Source organism: Ursus arctos, unplaced genomic scaffold (assembly GCF_023065955.2).
Source record: "Ursus arctos isolate Adak ecotype North America unplaced genomic scaffold, UrsArc2.0 scaffold_7, whole genome shotgun sequence".
Classification (NCBI taxonomy): domain Eukaryota; kingdom Metazoa; phylum Chordata; class Mammalia; order Carnivora; family Ursidae; genus Ursus; species Ursus arctos.
The window spans coordinates 66,618,581-66,639,076 of NW_026623089.1; the positions used below are offsets into that span (position 1 = coordinate 66,618,581).

A 20,496-nucleotide genomic window follows, 5' to 3' on the forward strand; every position below is an offset into this window, starting at 1 on the left:
AGGGTTTCTTTGCAAATGGGTTGCCATTTGCAAAGCAGGATATGTTTCCATTTTAGTTCTGCTCCTTCCTTCCCTCAAACAAGCCATTGAAAAGTTGCTTTTTCCAACCACTCCCAGAATCATGTTTGCCAAACCCTCTCGGGTGGAGCTCTTCATTTTCCAGACCCTATTCTCAAGAAATTTCTGGAGTGGGACCTACATTTAAAAGTGCTAGACTCATTTTTGAATACAGTGAAGGCGGTGACTATTACAGGTTTCCTGAATGACCTGTTCTTTCAGCTTCAGTTTAAATAAATGTTGCCAGATTGTTTGGGGTTGGTCTCAGCCTATGGACAGCGATGCTATCAGCTAGGAATGCCCAAGAGCATTCACCTGGGTCTGTACCATGGTGGGCCCCCAGAAATATTTCCCAACCGGAGTCAACGTTGGGGCCAGACTGACCCCTGTGGATCTTTTCGTGATTGCAAATGCATCCCGAGGAACTTTGAAAAGGCAGGGTTCATTACTTACAGGTTCTGGAGAGTACACGGCAACCCTGGGGCCACACAGTGATGTCCTGAGTAGAGAGAGAGAGAGATGCACCCAGGCCTGGGATTCTGCCTTTATTGGGGTCAAGGGTGGGGGCCTAGGGTTTCGCAGGTTCACTATTGGTGAACTTCAAACATAAAAGCAGGAATTAAAGTGCTCAAAGGAAAAGCAAGCAGTGGGTCAAATGGTCTACCAGAGCTTTCTAAAAAAAAGAGGGGACTTCGTGGGTGGCCGGGCTTTGTATCTAGCTGTGTAGCAGCAGTGTGTTTATTTGAGATGGATGCCTCGACCGTCAAAAACTTAATGCCAGGCACTTACACTACAGTCAAAAATGCTAATTGTCAAGTGCTTACACTGCACAAGCCTGCCTTCCATTTTTCACACCCGACATTCTGCCCCCTCCCCTTCACAGCGCCTTAGCAAAATTATTTTGTGTTAGATATTTGTACAAAAAGTTTCCCGTTACTACCCTTTTGCTATCGGTTGCTCTGTGGCAGAGGAAAAAAAAAACAGTTCGAGATACAAGCCTTCACTTCTTTTCCCAGTAGAGACATTCTAGAGATGGCACAGAATGGCAAAGTTGGCTAATTCTGCATTGGAGCTAGATCAAGCCCCAACTAGGGACCAGCCTTAGACAACAAGATGGCGCCCGCTGTGAGTTCGTAGCCTGCGGTTCTATTTTTTGTTTGGTGGGATAGGATTGGATCAGTGGCAGGCACTGAGAATACCCCCGTTGTCCAGCCTGGTTGGGTTTTCCAAGCTGATTAGAAAAGGCGTGGTTCCTTCTCCTCAGCTAAATAGAAGCAATCAAAGATCTTTCTTTGATTTTGGAAAATTCTGCTGGAGAGTTGTTCTCCAGTCTTCTCCTGGATACTGGTACAAGCTGAGGATGATTTCCCAGGATCTATTCACACAAAAGCACCCACACGAGAGGCGTGCAGATGGGCAGCTCTGGTGGGCGGCAAGAACAAGAGAGGGGAAGCCAGGCTGTGCCTGCCCCACCCCTGTACTCCCTGACCGAGCGGGGTGCGCTCAGAGTCCTGGGCATTGGGAGATGGCTCAACATGGCAAAACTAAGTCCATACTCACGCTTGCCCCCCCATGAGGTCCTTTAATCTGCTGTGATCTGGATCGAGAGCACTGGCTCTGTAGCTCAGTGACTGAAGAACCACATGGAACCCTATTTCCATTGGCTACACTCTCAGGAGAGGATCCTAACAACAAGAATAAAAGCTCTGAAAAGCGTTGCTGTGCGTGCCCAGGGGATGAGGAAGAAAGGAGAACTAGCCTCGTTCCATCTTAATATTTGCTCACTGGTATCTCCTTTGAAGTTTTAGCAGTTTTTCTCGGGGAGTGCTTCCCGTTTCCTCTGTAAGATTAGATTCTTCCAAATGTTCTAGCATCACCCAAGGCTGAAACCTGCTCCTCCTCTTAATATCACTGCTTCCCAAACACTGTAGATTCCCCTAAATATGTGAACAGGAAAATAAACATTTCTATTATTTGTCCCCTTCTCCCCAGACGTAAGCGTGCACACACACACACAGACACACACACACACAGCCTCCCCACCCCTCCAACACCCACAGTGTTGGAGGGCAGGGATAAAGGAGGAGCTTTGGGGGGAATATGAAGTTCTGACTCAACTAGCCCTATGATCTTTCCAATTCCCCCAGAAAGAATTCATCCTTCCTAGACTGAATGACCGTGTCAAGGAACTGAATCTCCTTTGGGGATGTAGGGCTCATGGGGTGTGCATAATGAATCTGCCTCACTTGTGGGTCCTCTTGGGCTCCGCTATCCTATGTAACACTTATAAATATCCCTTGTTAAAGGGCATCCAGGAAACAGGGGATGGCAGCTGGTTCAATTTCTTTCACTTCTAGAAGTCCAGAACTTACAAGTTCTCCTTGGCTGATGGCTCAACTGCCTCCCACTTATTATCATGCTGGGCAGGGTCTGAGTGATGGGGGGAGAGAGGGAGGGCAATGCAGGGGGTCTGCGGGCCTTATGAAATGTAAACCATCGTGGAAAAAGAAGGGCTTCAGTGGCCCAGAAACTTCCACTACCTCTGGGCCCGTGAGTGCTGCAGACCCTAGAGAGGAAGTTAATCCACAAGTGAGCCAGCGTGTTTCTGCCCCCAGGGACATGGATGGAGACGTGGACATTGACCTTCCGGAGGTGAGCCCTCACATTTTACTCTGGAGGGTGGGATTCAGTGACTGTCCCCAGAGCTTCCTTCACTCACAGTGTCATTCAGAACTTTGAAGTTCTGGGAATGGTTCATCTGCGATCCGGTGAGTACCTTGATCCCAACCGCGTGGAGGACAAGCCTTGCACCTTCTAGTTTCTCATGTCTCACCGGGCGTGGGAACGACGTAGGTGTTCTGAAGAAAACTCTGTTTGGAGCGATGTTTCTCTGTGCTACCAACTCTCCCTGTTCCCTGAGAGGCGGCTGCTGCCACCGAAAGGGATGGGGTGTCTTTAAAATGCTTTCAGTTTAAGAAAAATAATCAAGAAGAAAATGAGAGTGGCTGGTAGATTCTCTGACAGTGGACTTGGAGGAACACGTGACTTCCTCCCTACAATATGTGTGTTGGGCGGGGGCAGCGGCGGCTGTAAGTCTTTGAAGAGGTGCTGAGGCGAAACTGGCACAGTCTGACACTTCCAAAGTCAGCACTGATCTGCACAAATCAAAACTAAAACACCCAACGCATTTGCCGAGCTCTTTCCGTACGCTAGACCCAGGGCTGCCTGTGAGAGACAGACTCCTGCCCTCAAAGATTTCACCAGCTGTCGAGACAGATGGCTCAGCAAGTAATTACAGCTGAGAGTGATGGGGGGCAGATAGAGGAAGTGCAGGGAGCCGTGACCACCTTGGCTGGGACCCCAACTCGGTCAGGACTCCGCCCTCCCTTAGCGCTCTTATCTGCAGAAATCCCCCTGATTCGTCCCTCGGAGTCTCCCTCTAAAGAGCCTTCACAAGGAATCCAACAGCCATTCCTAACGCTCCAGGCAGTTCCCCCGCCCCCGCCCCGGGCCCTCCTCACAGCAGTGAGGTCCCAGCCTCTCCCACAGGACCAGACCATCTGCAGTGCACGCCTCTTTTTTCGTGTTATTTCTTTGGGATAGCAAACGCCAAGTGGCGTCTGTGGATCCAATGCAAGTCCCTCTGGTTGCTTTGTAGCCTCTGAAGCCGACTCCAGCTGGCCAGGAGACAGAGGAGGAGCCGCAGTTCCGCGCCCTGTTTGAACAAGTTGCCGGTGAGGTAGGGCTGGCCGCGCTGCCTTGGCCTTGACCCCCTGCAGTGCTGAGGGGCCTGGTTTCCTCCACTGCCCAGGGATGATGTAAGGTGTTTGTCAGCAGCCCTTCCCGGAGGCCTGGTGGAGCTACAGCCAACACGAGGCCAGGCCTGGTCATTAGGGAGGCTCTAAAGACCACCTCCCGCACCGTGCCCCTCACAAGGGTCTGCCACCATTGATGGGGCAATGGCCCCCAAAGGAGCTCAGCCCGGCCCAGGGGCTTTCTGTGGAAGGCTAGAGGAAGCTTTGAAGAGGTGGCTCATTGCACTCTACCCACAAAGCGCTGCCTTTAGAATGTTCTCTTTGCTCTGGTAGAAGGTGGTATTGTTCGGGGATGTCCTCACGAAATTGCAAACGTGATTTTTGTCCGGTAACATCAGCGGTATGGCTTTGTTTGGCAGTTCTGGCCACGGCCAGACACTGGGGAAGGAGAGGATCTGTCCCTCACCTCCCGCTCTCCGACCCCTACTCCATTCTTGCCCCTTCTGTTGTCAGGTTGTCTGTTGGGGGCCCTGGCCACTCTTGGGGGCCCTGGGTATCTCTCACCCCAGGTTCCATTCTCCTAGAAACTACCCCACCTGTGCTCCCTCGTAGCCATAAATAAAATTAGCCTGATTGACCATTTCATGGCAGGAGCTAATGACTACATTCACTTCCTTCCCCTGCCAGGTCTCCTAAATCATAAAAGAGGTGTGTTTCGGGGTGGGGAGCCCTGATGGTGGGATTTCAGGCAGTGTAAGAAATGGGGGCAGGGAGACTTGGGGACAGCAGTCTGGGTGGAGAAAAATGGGGACTCGTGTGGCTTTGTGTAAGCCACAGCAGGCAAAGTGGCCATCTGCTCTTCCCAGGACCACTGGCAGCCCCGGGCAGGACAGAGTGGGGCCGGGTGGGACAGGAGCCGTAAACGTCCAGCTTTGGGTGCTGGCTGGAGGATGCGCCTGGGTGAGCTCCTCCTCACGGCTGAGGAGGGACAGAAGTTGCCAGAAATGGAGACCCGGGTTTGGAAGGGAAGCGATAGAATGTTGCGGGAGATTCTTTCCAACTTTATTAACAACCAAAAAGCACCTGTAGAATCAGCTAGCTGGTTCCAGTTCTGCTCTCTTGGGAGGGGCCCATGACTCGGCCGTGTGGCTCCTCATCTCTGGCCTCCTCTGTCCTGGGCTGCATCAGTGATTGTCCTCTAGGGCTGAACACCCCAAACCCCATCCCCCAGGCCTCGGAAGCTCGGGGTGGAACCTGGGCAGGCGCATACGGAAATAACTTCACAGGCGACTGCTTTGCACCCCTAGCCCAAAACCCTGGACCAGAGTTCTGAGTCCGTGCTACTCAAACAGTCACGCACCTAACACTCACCGGAGCAGCCTGGCACAATGCAGATTTCCTCGCCAGGAGCTCTGCAGCAGGGCCTGAAACTCCACAGTTCTGACGAGCTTCTAGGGCGTGAATGCTGAGATCTCGTGGACTTGGTGGACGCCCGAGATCAGTGGTTCTGAATTCACCCTAGAGGTTTTGAAAATAATCCATGGGACATCCTCCCAGTCTTCCGATTGAAATGGTCCCTGGAGTGAGCCCCCAGCACGGGCATTTTTACTACCCTCTGGGCAGCTCTGCTGTGCAGGGACTTGGAGACCCAGACATGAAGGTCCTCCAACAGAGGTGCCACGAGGGGAGCTTTAGCTCAGGGGGTGGGGATGCTCGCCTCTCCCGGCCCAGTTTGTCCATCCTTTCTGGGCTGGGTGCACGAGTCCCCCAGAAGTTCAGTGGGCTGCAGTCATGGGACACGGGCATATGGGCCCGCAGCAGGGTCCCTGAGGGCCGGGCTTGTCACTTGAGCCAAATCCAGCTCAGAACTGGAAGCAAGTAGCAAAGAGGGCACTAAGGGCCAATGAAAAACAATCGTCTTTCCTTCCACAGGACATGGAGGTGACAGCGGAGGAACTAGAATATGTTTTAAATGCCGTGCTGTCAAAGAGTAAGTGTCAACCCCGCCCCCCCATCAGGGAGCCCAGGGCTCCTTTGGAGGGGACGTGTGACCTGTGACTTTGCTGCCCAGCTCTCCTCCAGCTCCCCCGGGCTCCCTGCTCTCCAGGGCTGACTTTAGGTAGACTTTCAAAATAGCTTCTGTTGCTTATTTCCTGATTACAGAAATGATGCCAGCTATGGTAGAAAATGCCATAAAAATGCAAAAAAGCCTAAAGACAAAGACAAAAACCACCACTCTAACCACTCTTAAGATACACGTGTGTGTCTTCACGTGTGTGTGTAGCATGTGTCGTCGGTGCGTGTCTCTCAGTGTGTGTGTATACGTGCACACACTAATTGTCATTAAATTATGGATACAATTTTGTTAATGTAACAGCTTTGAGATATAATTCACATACTGTACAATTCACCCACCATGCTTTCAGTGTGTTTGTAACATTGTGCAATCATCACCACAACCAATTTTAGAACCTTCCATCACTCCAAAAACTGTACCCAGTAGCAGTCACTCCCCCCCTCCCCCAGCCCCTGAAACCACTGATCTACTTCCTGTCTCCATAGAATTACCTATTCTGGACGTTTCAGATAAAAAAAAATCAGTTGGGGCGCCTGAGTGGCTCAGTCAGTTACGCATCTGCCTTCAGCTCAAGTCATGATCCCAGGACCCTGGGATTGAGCCCCGCGTCAGTCTGCCTGCTCACTGGGAGCCTGCTTCTCCCTCTCCTCCCTCTTGTGCTCTCTTTCCACTGGCTTCTTTCGCTTAGCATAATGTCTTCAAGAATTACCCACGTTGTAGTATTTGCCAGGACTTCTTCACTCCTTTTCGTGGCTGGATAACATTTCATTGAAGGAGTATGCTGGGTTTTCTTTCTCCATTCCTCACGATGGACACGTGGGTCGTTGCCACTCTCTGGCTGTTATGAATAATGTTGCTGTGAACGTTCGTGGACGAGTCATTTGTGTGGACCCTTCTCTTGGGTATCACCTCAGCCAGTTGCTGCCTTACATGGTAACTCTGTACTTCCTATTTTGAGGAAACGCCCAGCTGTTTTCCAAAGTGACTGTTTGACGAGCGGCATCCGAGTATTCAGATTTCTTCAATAATTTCAAATCCCGCCTTTTAAACTAACTTTTTATGAGCATTTCCCCCAGGTCATTAAATGTGCTTCAAAAACATGGTTCTTAAGGACCGTGTAACAATCCATCCTGTGCACATAACCTTTTCTGCTCCTATCCTCCCGTCGGTCATTTCTGTCCTTTCTACATTTTTGCCATTATAAACAACCCAATGATAAAGATCTGAATTTGTCATTCTTTGCTTGGGATTCTTAAAACCAGGATAAATGAATGGAAAGATATTCCCGTCTTTTATATCGTGCAGCTTTTCCTGCCCAGAGTCCATGTCCGTCTCTACTCTCACCAGCGGTCTGAGAACGAGCTCGTCTCCCCCTCAGCAGCCCCGGATCCGACCGCAACAGCAGGGAATAGGTTTATCTTATCACATGTCCAGTGACTCTGTGTCATGTGTGATTTCAGAAAAGGACCTCCAATTCAAGAAGCTAAGCCTGATTTCCTGTAAAAACATCATTTCTCTAATGGATGTATCCTTCCAAGTCCATGGGCAGAAATGGCTGTGTTTTGCTGTCGTGCAGACCCTCCTAGAATGGGGCCCCTTCACCAGTAGGATAGTCTTCTTCTCGGAGCACATCCCACGACGGGGCAGCCCCTTGAACTAGAACGGAATCAAGAGGCGTAGACCTTTTGAAGGGACCTGGGGGTCTTCTTGCCACTTCGGGGACCCAGCTAAGGGAATAAAATGTGTTTTTGTGATGTGCTTTCTCGAACCAGCTGGTGCTCACCCCTGCCATGTCCTGTCTTCAGGGATGCGTGGCTTGATAATTAGCCACCTCCCTAGGAGCCCCGACTCCGGGTCACCGGTCCCCCAGGCCAGCCGGTTGCCCCTCCATCCCTGAAGTCCCGCGAGGCACCCTGGGTTGAAACCCGTCTTCCTTCCTTCCTTAATGTGCTCGGCACAGACCAGTGGCAATGGGAAGCTAGAGTTCGGGGAGTTCAAAGCATTCTGGGACAAGCTGAAGACGTGGACAGTATGTGACCCCGCCGGCCATGGCCTCTGGGGACCGCACCAGCCTGGAGCAGGAGGGGGTTTTCAGTGGCCAAGGGAAAGGGCCGAGGGGGGGGAACCGTGACGGGATCCCCCAGTTCTGGTCTCACGCGAACAGAAGCACCGCAGGGCTCGGCGCCTGCAGAAAGAGGGAAGCAGAAGGTGGAGGAGCCGCTCCTCCTGGGCAGGCTGTGATGTACTTACTGCCAAGGGCGGCGCCCTCGGGTGCCCTCCCTCTGCTTCTCAGTGCCTCTGTCCTCCCCACAGAACCTTTTCCTTCAGTTCGATGCTGACAAGTCGGGCACCATGTCCTCCTACGAGCTGCGGACCGTCCTGAAAGCTGCAGGTAAAGCAGAGCCTGGAAGGTCAGGCGTGGGCTGCGCATGGCCAGGGACTGTTTGTGGACGGCCCCTTGCTTCTCGTGCCCTAGAGTTGGCCGGTCTTGCGCCGAGTTCATGCTTCTTGAGGGCCCAGCCCGGTGAATGCCAGAGCCAGGCCTCGGGCTCAGGACTCGCTCAGGGCCCGTGTTTTAAACCACCGTGTGATATTGGCAGGAATCTTTAAAATGGATCCAGTAAGGGTGACCTTAGCCTGACCTCCTCCCCAACCTCTGGCCACGTTTTCTGCCCTGGCCTGACCCTTCGGTGGTAAGCCGCAGTGCCTCCAAACGTCTAATTGCTGCTTTCGGATGGTGATGATCACGGATGAGGCAGGGCGTGCCCAAGCCCATGATTCAGGGTCACGGGGGAGCTCATGGGGCTCCTCTGCCACCAGCAGCCCCGTCCCTGGCTTTGCCCCCAGCAGACGGAATCCCAACCAGATAGTGCAGTCACACTTCATATCAGCTCTGTACATGGAGGGTGGGAGCCGGGTGGTGTCCCTCACCCTCTGGCCATCACCACCACGGCAGCCCTAGTCTCTGGGGCCCGGCCCTCCTTTGCTCGCAGCCATGGTTCTGAGGCCACGGCAGCCCCCAGCCCCTGCCAAGTTCCAAGCACGCCTCACAGATGTGCGCCCTGGGCCCTGCCAGAGCTTAGAATCAGGCTGCCTCCCAGGTGAGCCAAACATCTGGAAGCACTGTCAGCTTCACGGTCTGATTAAGGGACAGAATGTCCAAAATCGGGAATGTCTTGGGTCCTATGTAAGGGAGGAAAAACAACAAGGTTAGTTATATGGTGGAAAATACCATGGATGAGGAGGGCCTGATTTTCTTAGGGGCTGGTGACCCTGTTTCTAGGGGAGGAGGGCAGAGCAGCGAGGAGGGGTGTGACCGAGTCTTTCCGAGCCTGACGTGGGGGGCAGGAGGGTGCCCCCGCTCTCCCCTCCTCCAGCCCCATGAAGAGCAGATGCTAGGATCTGGGGCGTTGCCAGCAACCGACCCTGCTGGCTGGCTCCAGAAACTGCTCTCGGTGTCCGACTGGCCTCCTCTGTCCAGGATTGGGGCTGAGGAGCAGAGAAGACCCCGGTAGACGGCTAAGCAGTACATTGAACACTCCGTGGAAAGTGAGTGTAGACTGAAGTCAAGGGGGGCGATTGCCTAGGGTGTAGGTTAGACACTGAAGCATTAATGCTGGATCTGAAGTGACTTTACCTATCTAAAGCCCTCATTCAACCAATAAGGACAGGAATCCTGGAGAAACTAAGAAACCGCCCCTGGCTCGGCCTGGGTGTGTGAACGAGCCCCTGCCCCGGCGGCACTCTGGGGGCAGCAGCATCTCTTCTAGAAACATGATTTCTACAGCCCTCCACACCTTTGGGTTAAAGTGCTCTCCAGGAAGGGAGGCGGGGTAGGGAGGGTGGGAGAGGGGCTCAGACACTGTCCAGTGCAAAGTTCCCCCAAGTGAGGCTTCCTGAGAAGTCAGCAAGATACAAGGGGCAAGTGCATGTCAAAACCAAGAGCGTGACCTCCCGAGTCCACCAGCGCCTGAGGGAGATGGCACGCTGTCACGCCGCGCCCACGCTGAGCACAGGGAGCCCGCTGCTGACAGAGCACTGACTGGGGGCGCCCCAAGGCACGCCCCATGGGGCCCCGCCAGGACGGGCCGTGTCTCCTCCCCTCCCCCGCAGGCTTCCAGCTGAGCCATCACCTCCTGCAGCTGGTGGTCCTCCGGTACGCGGACGAGGGGCTGCAGCTGGGCTTCGATGACTTCCTCAACTGCCTGGTCCGGCTGGAGAACGCGAGCCGTGAGTGGCTGGCGGGGCTGCGCCCCCTGGGCCCCAGGGGGTGGGGGCGTCCCTGTGTCCCCCGTTCCTTTCCAGGAGTGGGTGACAGACAGACAGTGACAAATCCTGGGATGACAGGCTCTGTCGTGTGATCGCTGTGCATGGTCGGCTGAGGGGTGGGGGGCGTGGGAGTCTTCTCTGCAGCGCCGTCCTTAAGAATCTTCTCGTTCACGGCCTCTGCGTTAGGGCCACTCAGCTTGCTAAGAGTCATTCTCCACGGGTACCCCTGCAGTGTCCTTGAGGGAGGATGGGATGGGGGGGCTCCCAACTCCCACCTGAGGGAAGGTCCAATCTGGGGTCAAATCCATGCATAGAAGCAGAGGAGTCTCTCTCTTCCTCTCTTCCTCTTCTTCTCCTTCCCCCTCCGTCCCCCTCCCTCCACCCTACCTTTGTGCTTTGTAAGCCCTAGATGCTGACCAGATTTTCCCAAACAAGGTGTGTTACCCCAAGAAAAGAGAGAGATTATGTGTAGGGGGTCCTTAGAATTTACAGTTTGTTGTCACACTGTCACTAAGTTGAAGCTGACGGAAGAGCATCCAGGGGCCTGGAACCCAGCACCGGGGTGGCGGCCATGGCTGGGGCGGGGGAGCGAAATGTGTCAGTGCCCAGGGCCCTGCTCCCCTGAAGAGGCCCGTGCTTGGTTTCACAGTTAGGTGTCACCATCTTGAATCATCATTTTTTAGCAAGGGGTCCCACATTCCCTGTTTGCACTGGGCCCCATGAATCACGGACCCGTCCTGCTTGGCATTTTCTAAAGGGTGTGTGCTAGGTGACCTCAAAACACCCGCTAAAGCAAAGCAGGGTCTGTGCTGCTCGGGTCTACCGTGCCAGAGCCCCCTCTGCTTCTTTTATGACACTTAGAACACACATGATTACCGGTTGAGGCCTGTCCCCACCAGCCTGTCTCCCACGGGGAGAGCCGCACTTGTGGACAAGTAAGGCGCATGTGTGGGCTGATCGTGATGATTTGAGAAGCAGGTGCTGAAGGGCCTTGCACACCAAGCCAGGAGCCTGGGCGTTCTCTGCGTAGTTACCACTGGCTAGTAAGAGGTGCATTTTAGAGGCCCCCCTGAAAGGTAGTCACTAGACCTAAAAGGAATGAAATTTGGTAGCTTCTCTTCTCTCAGCTGCCCCTGTTCTTTCCAAATCCCCTCAGCCCGATCCTTCCTGACAGGGGGTTCCCAGCTTGTTCTTACTAAATCAAGGAATATTAGGGAGAAGGCACTTTAGACTTCACACCGTCCTACTCTGGGATCCTCTCGTTAGATCCACCACCTGGAGAACTTTTTAGAATACCAAAGCTACGGCTTTACCCCAGGTTTATTTAAACTTGTTATTCTCGAAAATTTTAATCATACACTGGGTATAAAGAATAACAATCAGTCCCCATCGGCCCCACACCAGTGTTCCCAAACTTGGCCACACATTACAACCCCTCCAGGAGCTTTAAAAAATTTCTATGACCTGGGGGTGGGGGATGGGCAAAATAGGGGAAGGGGATTCAAAGGAAAACATGTTTTGTGATGACCGGGCTGCACAGGAGGCCAATTGATTAGAATCAAGGGGGTGGCACGCAGCATCTCTGTTTATAAAAATCCCCCAGATGGTTCCGGCGCCTTGCACCAGCTTTAGCAATGATCGTCCTGCTGACCTCTCGTGTGTTCTTCTAACGTATACTTTCTTCAAATCATTTGATAACAGAGCTCAGAAATTCAGTCCTTTCCTCTGTAAATATTTCTAACAGGCAGGCTTGTTTTCAGCACAGCCCTCGTGCCGTCTGTACCCCAACACACTTCTCAGTAAGCCCTCACCGTCACGTAAGACCTGGCCGGTGCTGAACTTCCCCAGGCCGTCTTTCCACGTGTGCTCGCTTGTCTCAGGATCTGCTCGCTGCACTTGGCTGTTGGGTTCTGTCTCTTTTGTTCTAGGACAGCCCCCTCCCCCTTTCTGTTGTATTTTTGAAGCTCCTGGGAGACTCGTAGGGGAAGCCAGACTTGACTGGCTTGACCACATTGACTAAATGGGGAGCCCGAGGCCCAGAGAGGAAAGCAGGTTTCAGGTTATTCAGTGTGTTAGCTGCGGAGTCCAGCTCAGCCAGCTCCCCGTCCTCCCCCTGCTCCTCCTATGTGTGGGGGCACCTACAGTGCTCACCTTCTCATTAGGGACTCGTAGAGATTGAATGGCTTCCAAGACTCATGCAAAACTTCACGTACGCGTGCTTTTTCTCTGGGGAGAAGGCCCGTGGAGCTACAGAGCCCCAAAAAGTTAGCATAGGGGAGATGTTTGGGGTCCAGGACTGGCCAGCTGACTGGCATATGGTAGAGGACAGCACGTGCCACCCAATGCCAAGGCCACCAGCTGTGCCATCCCAGGAATTCAGGAGCCTCCACCATGCAACAGAAATCCCCGTGTAGTCAGCCTGAGTCTGGCCGGCCATTCTAGAAGATCCCTCCTTACCACCAGATGGAGCAGCTCCTCCACGGGAGGCCCTGCAGGCTCCGAAGTCCCTGGGAAAGAAAGAAATCTGTTGAAGGAACTGTTCCCACAATGATGCATTTCTCGTGTCTCTCCTATCAGGGGTGTTCCAGGCTCTCAGTACGAAGAACGAGGACAAGGAGTTCATTCATCTCAACATAAACGAGGTATGATCCAGCCAGGGCTAGGCGGAGCCCCCGCTCTACAAACGTTTGCCGAATGCACGCGAAGTTTGCACGTAGCCATGGGGGTAATAACCACAATGAACTGCTGATATTTTTTAGATACCAGTCAGTTAGCTGTCAGTGCAATCATACAATAGTCCTGTGAGCTAAGGATTAACAGAAGCCCCATTTGGCAGAAGTGGAAACTGAGGCACATAGTGATTAATCGTCTGAAACAGAGTGAGCAAGCAAACCCTGCCTTCTTCTTCTCTTCCTTCTGCCATATGGGTTCCTCAGCCTGCCGGCCTTCTAGCTTCCGATTTGTTCGCTCCCCTTGCTCATGTTGTCCTGTGGGTCTCATGATTCTTGGGGGGGGGGTGCACACACACACGTGCGTGCGTGTATGCACACATAGGCACACACCTCAAAAACCCTGAGAAAGACACAACTTTTGCCAGTTACAGGGCTAACCACAGCAAAAGTATGGGGGGAAGAGCATGGATCAGAGTTTTAGAGGCTTGGAGAAGGAGTCCCAGGTGTGGACCATCCCTCCCGGCTGCCCAGGGTGTGGTCCGCAGACCGGCGGCATGCACATCACCAAGGAGAGTTGTTGGAAATGCAGAGTTCCACATGGTGATTACAGCCCACAAGACTATTATAACCTTCAGAGTTGCTAAGAGATTACATCTTAATTATTCTCACCACAAAAAAAAGAAATGATAATCATGAGACCTGCAAGAGGTGTTAGCTAGTCACAGAGCAATATATAAATGTATCAAGTCAACACATTATACGCTTTATACTTACAGTGTTATATGTCAGTTATATGTCAATAAAATCAGTACAATAAAAAATCACACAAACAAACAAGAGATGCAAAGTACCAAGCCCCACCCTAGACCTGCTGAATCAGATCTTGTTTCAGGAGGATCCCCAATGATTCCTACACATACAGAAGTTTGAGAATGCTGGTTAGACATTCTCCTGCCCAAAGGCAGGGAGGAAAATATGGAATGCTTCCCTTCACTGGCTCCCGTGATTTCTATTGCCCATTTTTCCCTTTTCACTCCCCATGTCTTCCTGTCCAGCTCTGCTTTCCCTGAACCTACCAGTAGCAAAGCTGGCAGCCCGTGTCTCTTTCCCATCTCTGAGCTCTTTTCCCTCCCCACCCTCTTCCACATTCACACCAAAAATAATAGCTCATTTCCAAATTCAGTAGGAACTTTGGATTTGGGCTCCACTTTATTGACTATCAAGATAAAGAGGTTGATGACAGTGTGTATTAGATGGGACTGAAACTCCCCCCCCCATTCTTTGATTTTAGTCAATTCGGTTGCTCTGTGCCTCAGTTTCCCCATCTGCAGAGAGATCAAGGCCTTAATCTTACACCAAATTTTGGTTTCTAAAACTATCATATAATTTGGCCATTTATTATGTCGGCTCATCACCAATGTTCTCATGTGTGTATCACAGATCCCTGGATACACTGTAATTTCCCTGAGGACAGACACTGGGCATTTTCCTTTTCTAGTATTCTCTCTAAACTTCAATGCACACAACACACTCAATGAATATAACTCCTCTGACCAATAACTGTATAAAACACTGGAGGGATTCCAAAGAAAGATGTGCATACTCAAACTGGGCCCTTATGAATACAAGAGGGACCCCCTAGACCCAGATTTCTCGATTTCATCAAGATTTGGCCACTATTAAGCATGAAGAAAGGATAGTGGCAGCCTATTCAGAGTGCAGGGGGAGAGTGGGCAGGCTTGGTACTCAACACCCTCTAGCCAAAGTCTTCAGAGTACTAGAAGCATGGAGGAAGCGTTCCATTGCCTCAGAGTCAAGGTGTCACTTCCAAACCAAGTGTCCACAGGTGTGGGGGCTGAAAGAGCTCTCTATCCTGTCCGCCTCCCCTCAACAGATCCAAGTCATCTGGTGGAAGCTCCTGCCCCCACCCACGTTGTCCATTTCCAAGACAATAGGACAAATCTTTGAGTCTTCTCTCTCCCTTCAAGCCGGCCATCCTCAAATCACCTGTGGAGATTTTAAAATCCTAATGGCCTGGCCATGACCCAGACCAATTAAGTCCAAATCTCTCTGGGTGGGACCCAAGCAGTGATATTGTAAAAAAATTCCCCCATGAGTCCAGTATGCAGTGAAGTTCAAGAGCCCCCTCCCATCCACCTAGGTAACAATCGGATCCTTGCCCCACCTACCATTACTCTGCTAAAAGAGCCTGTGTGTCTTCCTTCACCCAGCTGTCTTCCCTGACCATGGCCTTGGCCTACGCTGTGTCCAGGAAGTAGGGCAGAGAGGAGAGAAGAAACCATCCCACATAATCGTGTTCCCCCATGACCATGCTGTGATAAGAAAGCTGGGGGCAGGGGGAGGAAGAGGCAGGATGGCCTCAGGATAGAGAAGGAACTGCATGTAACTTCTCCACCAGTTCACTTGTAAAGAGCCCTGGATGCTAAGTCTGCAGCCTCTTCCTGAAGGACCAGTTCTGTCCTCACTCTCAGGAGACTCCTCATCAAAGAGGAAAAGGCACTTCATATTGTCCTGCCCAAGGTGCCTCAGGAAGGCTCTCTTCTCTGCTGGGGAGAAAGCACATCTCTCTCTCTCTCTCTCTCTCATTCTGTCTCTCTCACCATCTGCACTTGACTTGAGATAACTCAGAAACATCTCAGGACCTCTGGAAAACTGAAAGTGCTGGGAATTCATTTTTTAAAAATATATTTCTTGTTGAAGCAGAAGTCCATATTCACAGGCAAATCGGATGGCAGAACTGCTATGACATAAACAAACCAGGGCTGGTAGGGGAGTTGAGGGGTAACCAACTCTTCTCTCGCTCTGTCTTTTTGTTCCCAGTTCATCAACTTGACAATGAACATCTGAGGCTTCCCTGACAAGGATGCAGTCTGTCCAGCTGAGTCTTGACTTTTGGACCGTGAAAGTTTCTTGGTGTAGAACTCTCCTCCCATTATCCAGCCTTCTCCTCCCTCCTGCTGCCCCACCATCCTGATCTTGGAAGAATGAAATGGACTCAGCTATGATCTCTGATTTTATGCTACTTTGTACAATCACTGCACTAAGAGGGGCTGATGCCACCACCTGTGCCCTAACCCTCAGGTTCAGGCATTGTTAGCAATTTCTTTCCCACCTTCCCCACCTCTTCCCAGTACTAATTTTCCAGTGTAACTCAGTGCACAGAGCCCTGACTTCAGTGGACTGTCAATCATTATACTCAAACATCCTATACAGGACAATGTTTTTATATATGTATTGGGGCCTGAGATGAGAACGGAAAGGTGTGATGTCATAATTAAGCATTTTCTTCATCCTAGGTGTGTTTCCTTGTTGGGGGCAAACCTTGGGGAATTCTGGATGCTTACTTGTAAGAATGGAACAACATGAAAATCCCTATTTCCTCCTCCAAGAGGTGGTAACTAAGACAGTCTCTGTCCAGTGCAGACATCCTTTGTGTCTAAAGCTTTGGGTCAGAAGGCCAGGTGCAATGTTATTTCTTCTCAGTAGTCCAGATTCAGGTCAGACTGGATTGCATTTATTTCTACCTTGATGGGGAAGAACAGAGTAGACCAGGCTTGTTTTAGCTCCCCGACTCTGAATAGGAAAATCCCACCAAATTGTAATAATGGGAAATAACATGATATTGCCTCAGTAAATGCTAGGTCTCACTTTCTTATTTATATACTTGTGGCAGGTGAGGTGGAATGGAGGGGTGTGCAGAGAGAGAAGGGGGACAATGGTTGGGATGAAGATCAGGTGAGAAGTGAAGCTTCAACAGATTCCTGTCTCCTGGCTAAAGATGCCAGGGCAACATGGTCTCCTCTCCCTTCCCAACACTTCCCTGAGCTCACCTAGCAATGGAAGCAGGATAGGAGCATCGTGCAATAACAATGTTTTCTAGTTTCTGTATTTGATATTTGATATCTTGAGGCCTTGCTGACCCTGGAGGGGTTGCCCTTCCCAGCGCTAGTCAATTCCAAGAGATAGCAAACAACTTGCCTATAAGTGTGCCTTTCGTATACAAGCCAACCAATCCAGAGCCCACACCCCAACCACCTCCTCTATGGGACTTTCACACTCCAGGCCACAATCCACCTGCCCTAACCACCACAGGGCCAGGTTTCACACAACTAGGGACACTTCCATGCCCCAGAGCCTGCTGAAATTATTCAAACTAGCCAATCCTCAGATTGCTTACCCTGCTTCACCCATTCCTTCCCATGGAAACCGCAATAAAGACCTTGCCCACACTTTCCCCTTGCTCCTTCTGCTTCCTGACCAACCCTGGTGCCTCTCTGTATGGCATGGCATGCCCCTCCTTCTGGGATTGGTGAATATAATAAGTTACCTTTTCAATAGCAATTGTCTCCTGATCTGTTGGTCTCACTGGATAATAACTTGAATTTGCAAGAAATGAACAGCACTACAAATGGTATCTGTGGGTAAATATAAAAGACTATAAATGATTTTTCTCTTTTCTTCTAATTTTGTTAAAAGACATAAGATTATATAAAGCAATAATTATAAAACTGTGTTCTTAGGTTTGTAACATATGTAGAGATATATAATAATAATAGCACAAAGGAAAGGGAAGATATTGAGATATATTGAAGCAATATTGCTATATTTTACTGAAATTGAGCAAGTATTAATCTGAAGTAGATGATATAAATTAATTTGCATATTGTAATCTGTAAAGCAACCTCTAAGAAAATAACAAAAATGCAGTAAAGCAACAGAGGAATCCAAAATGGTATACCTAGAAAGAATTGTTTAGCACAAAAGCAGTAAAGGGGGAATACATTTTCAAAATGAGACACAGAAAACAAAATGGTAGACCTCAATCTAAGCACATCAATAATTATATTAAATATAAATGGATAAACACTATAATCAAAAGGCAGTGATTATCAGAATGGATTTAAAAAGCATGATTCAATGGCTACAGTCTACACGAGACACTTCACACAAAAAGACAAAAATAGGTTGGAAGTAAAATGATGAAAAGGGCATACCGTGCCAATAGCAGCAATAAGTGAGCCAGATTTACCTTCCAGATAAAAAATATTATTAAAGACAAGAAAGGTAATTACATGAAGATAAAGGGAAAATACATTAGGAACATATAACAATTATAAATGTAATACTGTCTAATAGTAGAGCCTCAAAATTTATGAAGCAAAAATGCATAGAATTGAAAGAAATAGTTGAACAATTAGCTCAATACCTCACTTCAGTAACTGATAGAGCAAATAATAGAAAATCAGCAAAGATGCAGAAGACTTGAATGACACTTGTCAACCAAATAGACATTTTTAGAGAACTCTACTTAAAATAAATACACATTTTTTTCAAAAGCAGATAGAATGTTCTCCAGGTTATATCATATACCAGGCCACAAAACAAATTTCAATATATTTAAAAATGATTTACATCATTCAGAGTATGTTCTCCAGCCACAAGGGAATTGAATTAGAAATCACAGACAGAAATTTGGGAAATCTCAGTTTTTATAAATTAAACACATTTAGAAATAATCCATGAGTCAAAGAAAAATCACAATGGAAATGAGAAACAGTTTAAGCTGAATTAAACAAGGATACAACGTTATCAAAATGGGATATGACTAAATTAGGACTTGGGAAGGCAGAAAGTTCTCACATCAATTCAAGCTTCCATCTTAAAAAAACACGAGAGACCAAAAAACAAGAGAGAGAAAGAGGTAAATTAAATCCAGAGAAAGCAATAAGAAAGAAATAAAGATCAGAGCATAAATTAATGAACTAGAAAGCTGAAAAATAGAGAAACTCAAAGAAATAAAAAATCGGTTCTTAGAAAAGATCAACAATAAAAAGAAAAGGTTCAACGATATTGATACACTTTTAGCTAAACTGACCAAGAAAAAAGACACATATTAACAAAATCAGAAGTGTAAAAGGGGACATCACTGCTGACCCTACAAAAATAAAAAGGATTATAAGTGGATAGTATGAACAACAGTATGCCAACAAATTAGACAACTTAGATGACATGGAAAAATTTCTAGAGAGAAAGAAATTGCCAAAATGCACTTAGAGGAAACTGGAAGGGCTGACCAGATCTATAACAAGTAAAGAAATTGAAATAATGGTTAAAAATCTTCCCATGAAAAAAAGTCCAGGCCCAGGTAACTTTACTGGTGAATCTATCTAATATTTAAAGAAATTAAAAATAAACAAATAATAAATAAAAATAAAGATGAAATAATAGCAATCTTCCACAACTTCTTGTGAATACAGAGGAAGAGGGACGACTTCCCAACTCATTCTATAACTCATTCAAAGCCAGACAAAGACATCAAAGAAACTATAGCCCAGCGTCCCTATCACAATAGGTGCAGAAATTGTAACAAAATATTAGCAAACCAAATCCAGCAGCACATTAAAAAGTTTTTTTTTAAAGATTTTATTTATTTATTTGACAGAGATAGAGATAGCCAGCGAGAGAGGGAACACAAGCAGGGGGAGTGGGAGAGGAAGAAGCAGGCTCATAGCGGAAGAGCCTGACGTGGGGCTCGATCCCATAACGCTAGGATCACGCCCTGAGCCGAAGGCAGACGCTTAACCGCTGTGCCACCCAGGCGCCCCTAAAAAGTTTATACACCATGACTACATAGGATTTACCCTAGAAATGCAAATTGGTTTAACACCCAAAAGTCAATGCATGTAATACTCCATACTAAGAGAATAAAGAACAAAAGCTTCATGATCATTTTAACAGATGCAGAAAAACGTCCAACAAAATCCAACATCATTCATGACTAAAATTTTTTTTTTTTAAGTAGGCTCCACACCCAGCGTAGAGCCCAATGCAAGGCTTGAACTCACAACCCTGAGATCAAGACATGAGCTGAGATCAAGAGTTAAACACTTAACCAACTGAGCCACCCAGGTGCCTTTGATTTAAAGTCTTAAAAAACAGGGGCATCAGAGTGGCTCAGTCGGTTTGGCATCTGACTCCTGGTTTTGGCTCAGGTCATGATCTTGGAGTCATGGGATCAAGCCCTGTCTCAGGCTCTGTGCTTGGCCAGGAGTCTGCTTGAGGGTCTTCCCCTCTGCCCCTCCCCCTGCTTATGCTCACTCTTTCTCTCTCTCTTAAATAAATAAATACATCTTTTAAAAAAACAAACAAACCCTCTCAAACAACTGAAAATACAGGGAAACTTTCTCAACTTTATAAAAAGTATCTATAAGAAACCCACAGTATCATATGTAATGGTAAGAGACATGGTAAAAGACTGAATCCTTGCCCCCAAAGATCAGGAATAAGGCAAACATACCAGTGCTCACCACTTCTGTTTAACATTACACTGGAGGTTCTACCCAGTGTAATAGGGACAAGTAAAAGCAATTAAATATACAGATTGTAAAGGAAGGAGTGAACCTGTTCACAGATTCACAGATGATATGAATCTGTACACAGAAAATCCTGAGGATTGAACATAAAATCTACATAAACAACAAAGAAAGAATACTTACTCTGCTTGATTTCAAAACTTACTATAAGGTGACAGTAATCAAGAGAGTGTGGTTTTGCTTAAGGACAAACATGTAGATACACTGAACAGAATGGAAGTCCAGAAATAAATCCTTCCATTTATAGAGAACTGATTTTTTACTAAAGTGCC

At 48.8% G+C, this 20,496-nt stretch overlaps 1 protein-coding gene across 1 annotated transcript in view; it reads left to right on the forward strand.

Annotated features, from left to right (window-relative positions):
- CAPN9 (calpain 9) overlaps window positions 1-17,296 on the forward strand; it is a 40,530-nt gene extending 23,234 nt beyond the window's left edge. Inside the window, exons 12-20 of the mRNA XM_026504200.4 lie at window positions 2,673-2,709; window positions 3,716-3,796; window positions 5,745-5,802; window positions 7,350-7,414; window positions 7,850-7,918; window positions 8,203-8,281; window positions 10,003-10,119; window positions 12,736-12,800; window positions 15,672-17,296. Coding sequence (XP_026359985.3) covers window positions 2,673-2,709; window positions 3,716-3,796; window positions 5,745-5,802; window positions 7,350-7,414; window positions 7,850-7,918; window positions 8,203-8,281; window positions 10,003-10,119; window positions 12,736-12,800; window positions 15,672-15,698 — 598 coding nt within the window. The 3' untranslated portion in view covers window positions 15,699-17,296. The remainder of the gene's footprint in view (window positions 1-2,672; window positions 2,710-3,715; window positions 3,797-5,744; window positions 5,803-7,349; window positions 7,415-7,849; window positions 7,919-8,202; window positions 8,282-10,002; window positions 10,120-12,735; window positions 12,801-15,671) is intronic.
- The last annotated feature ends 3,200 nt before the right edge of the window (window positions 17,297-20,496 follow it).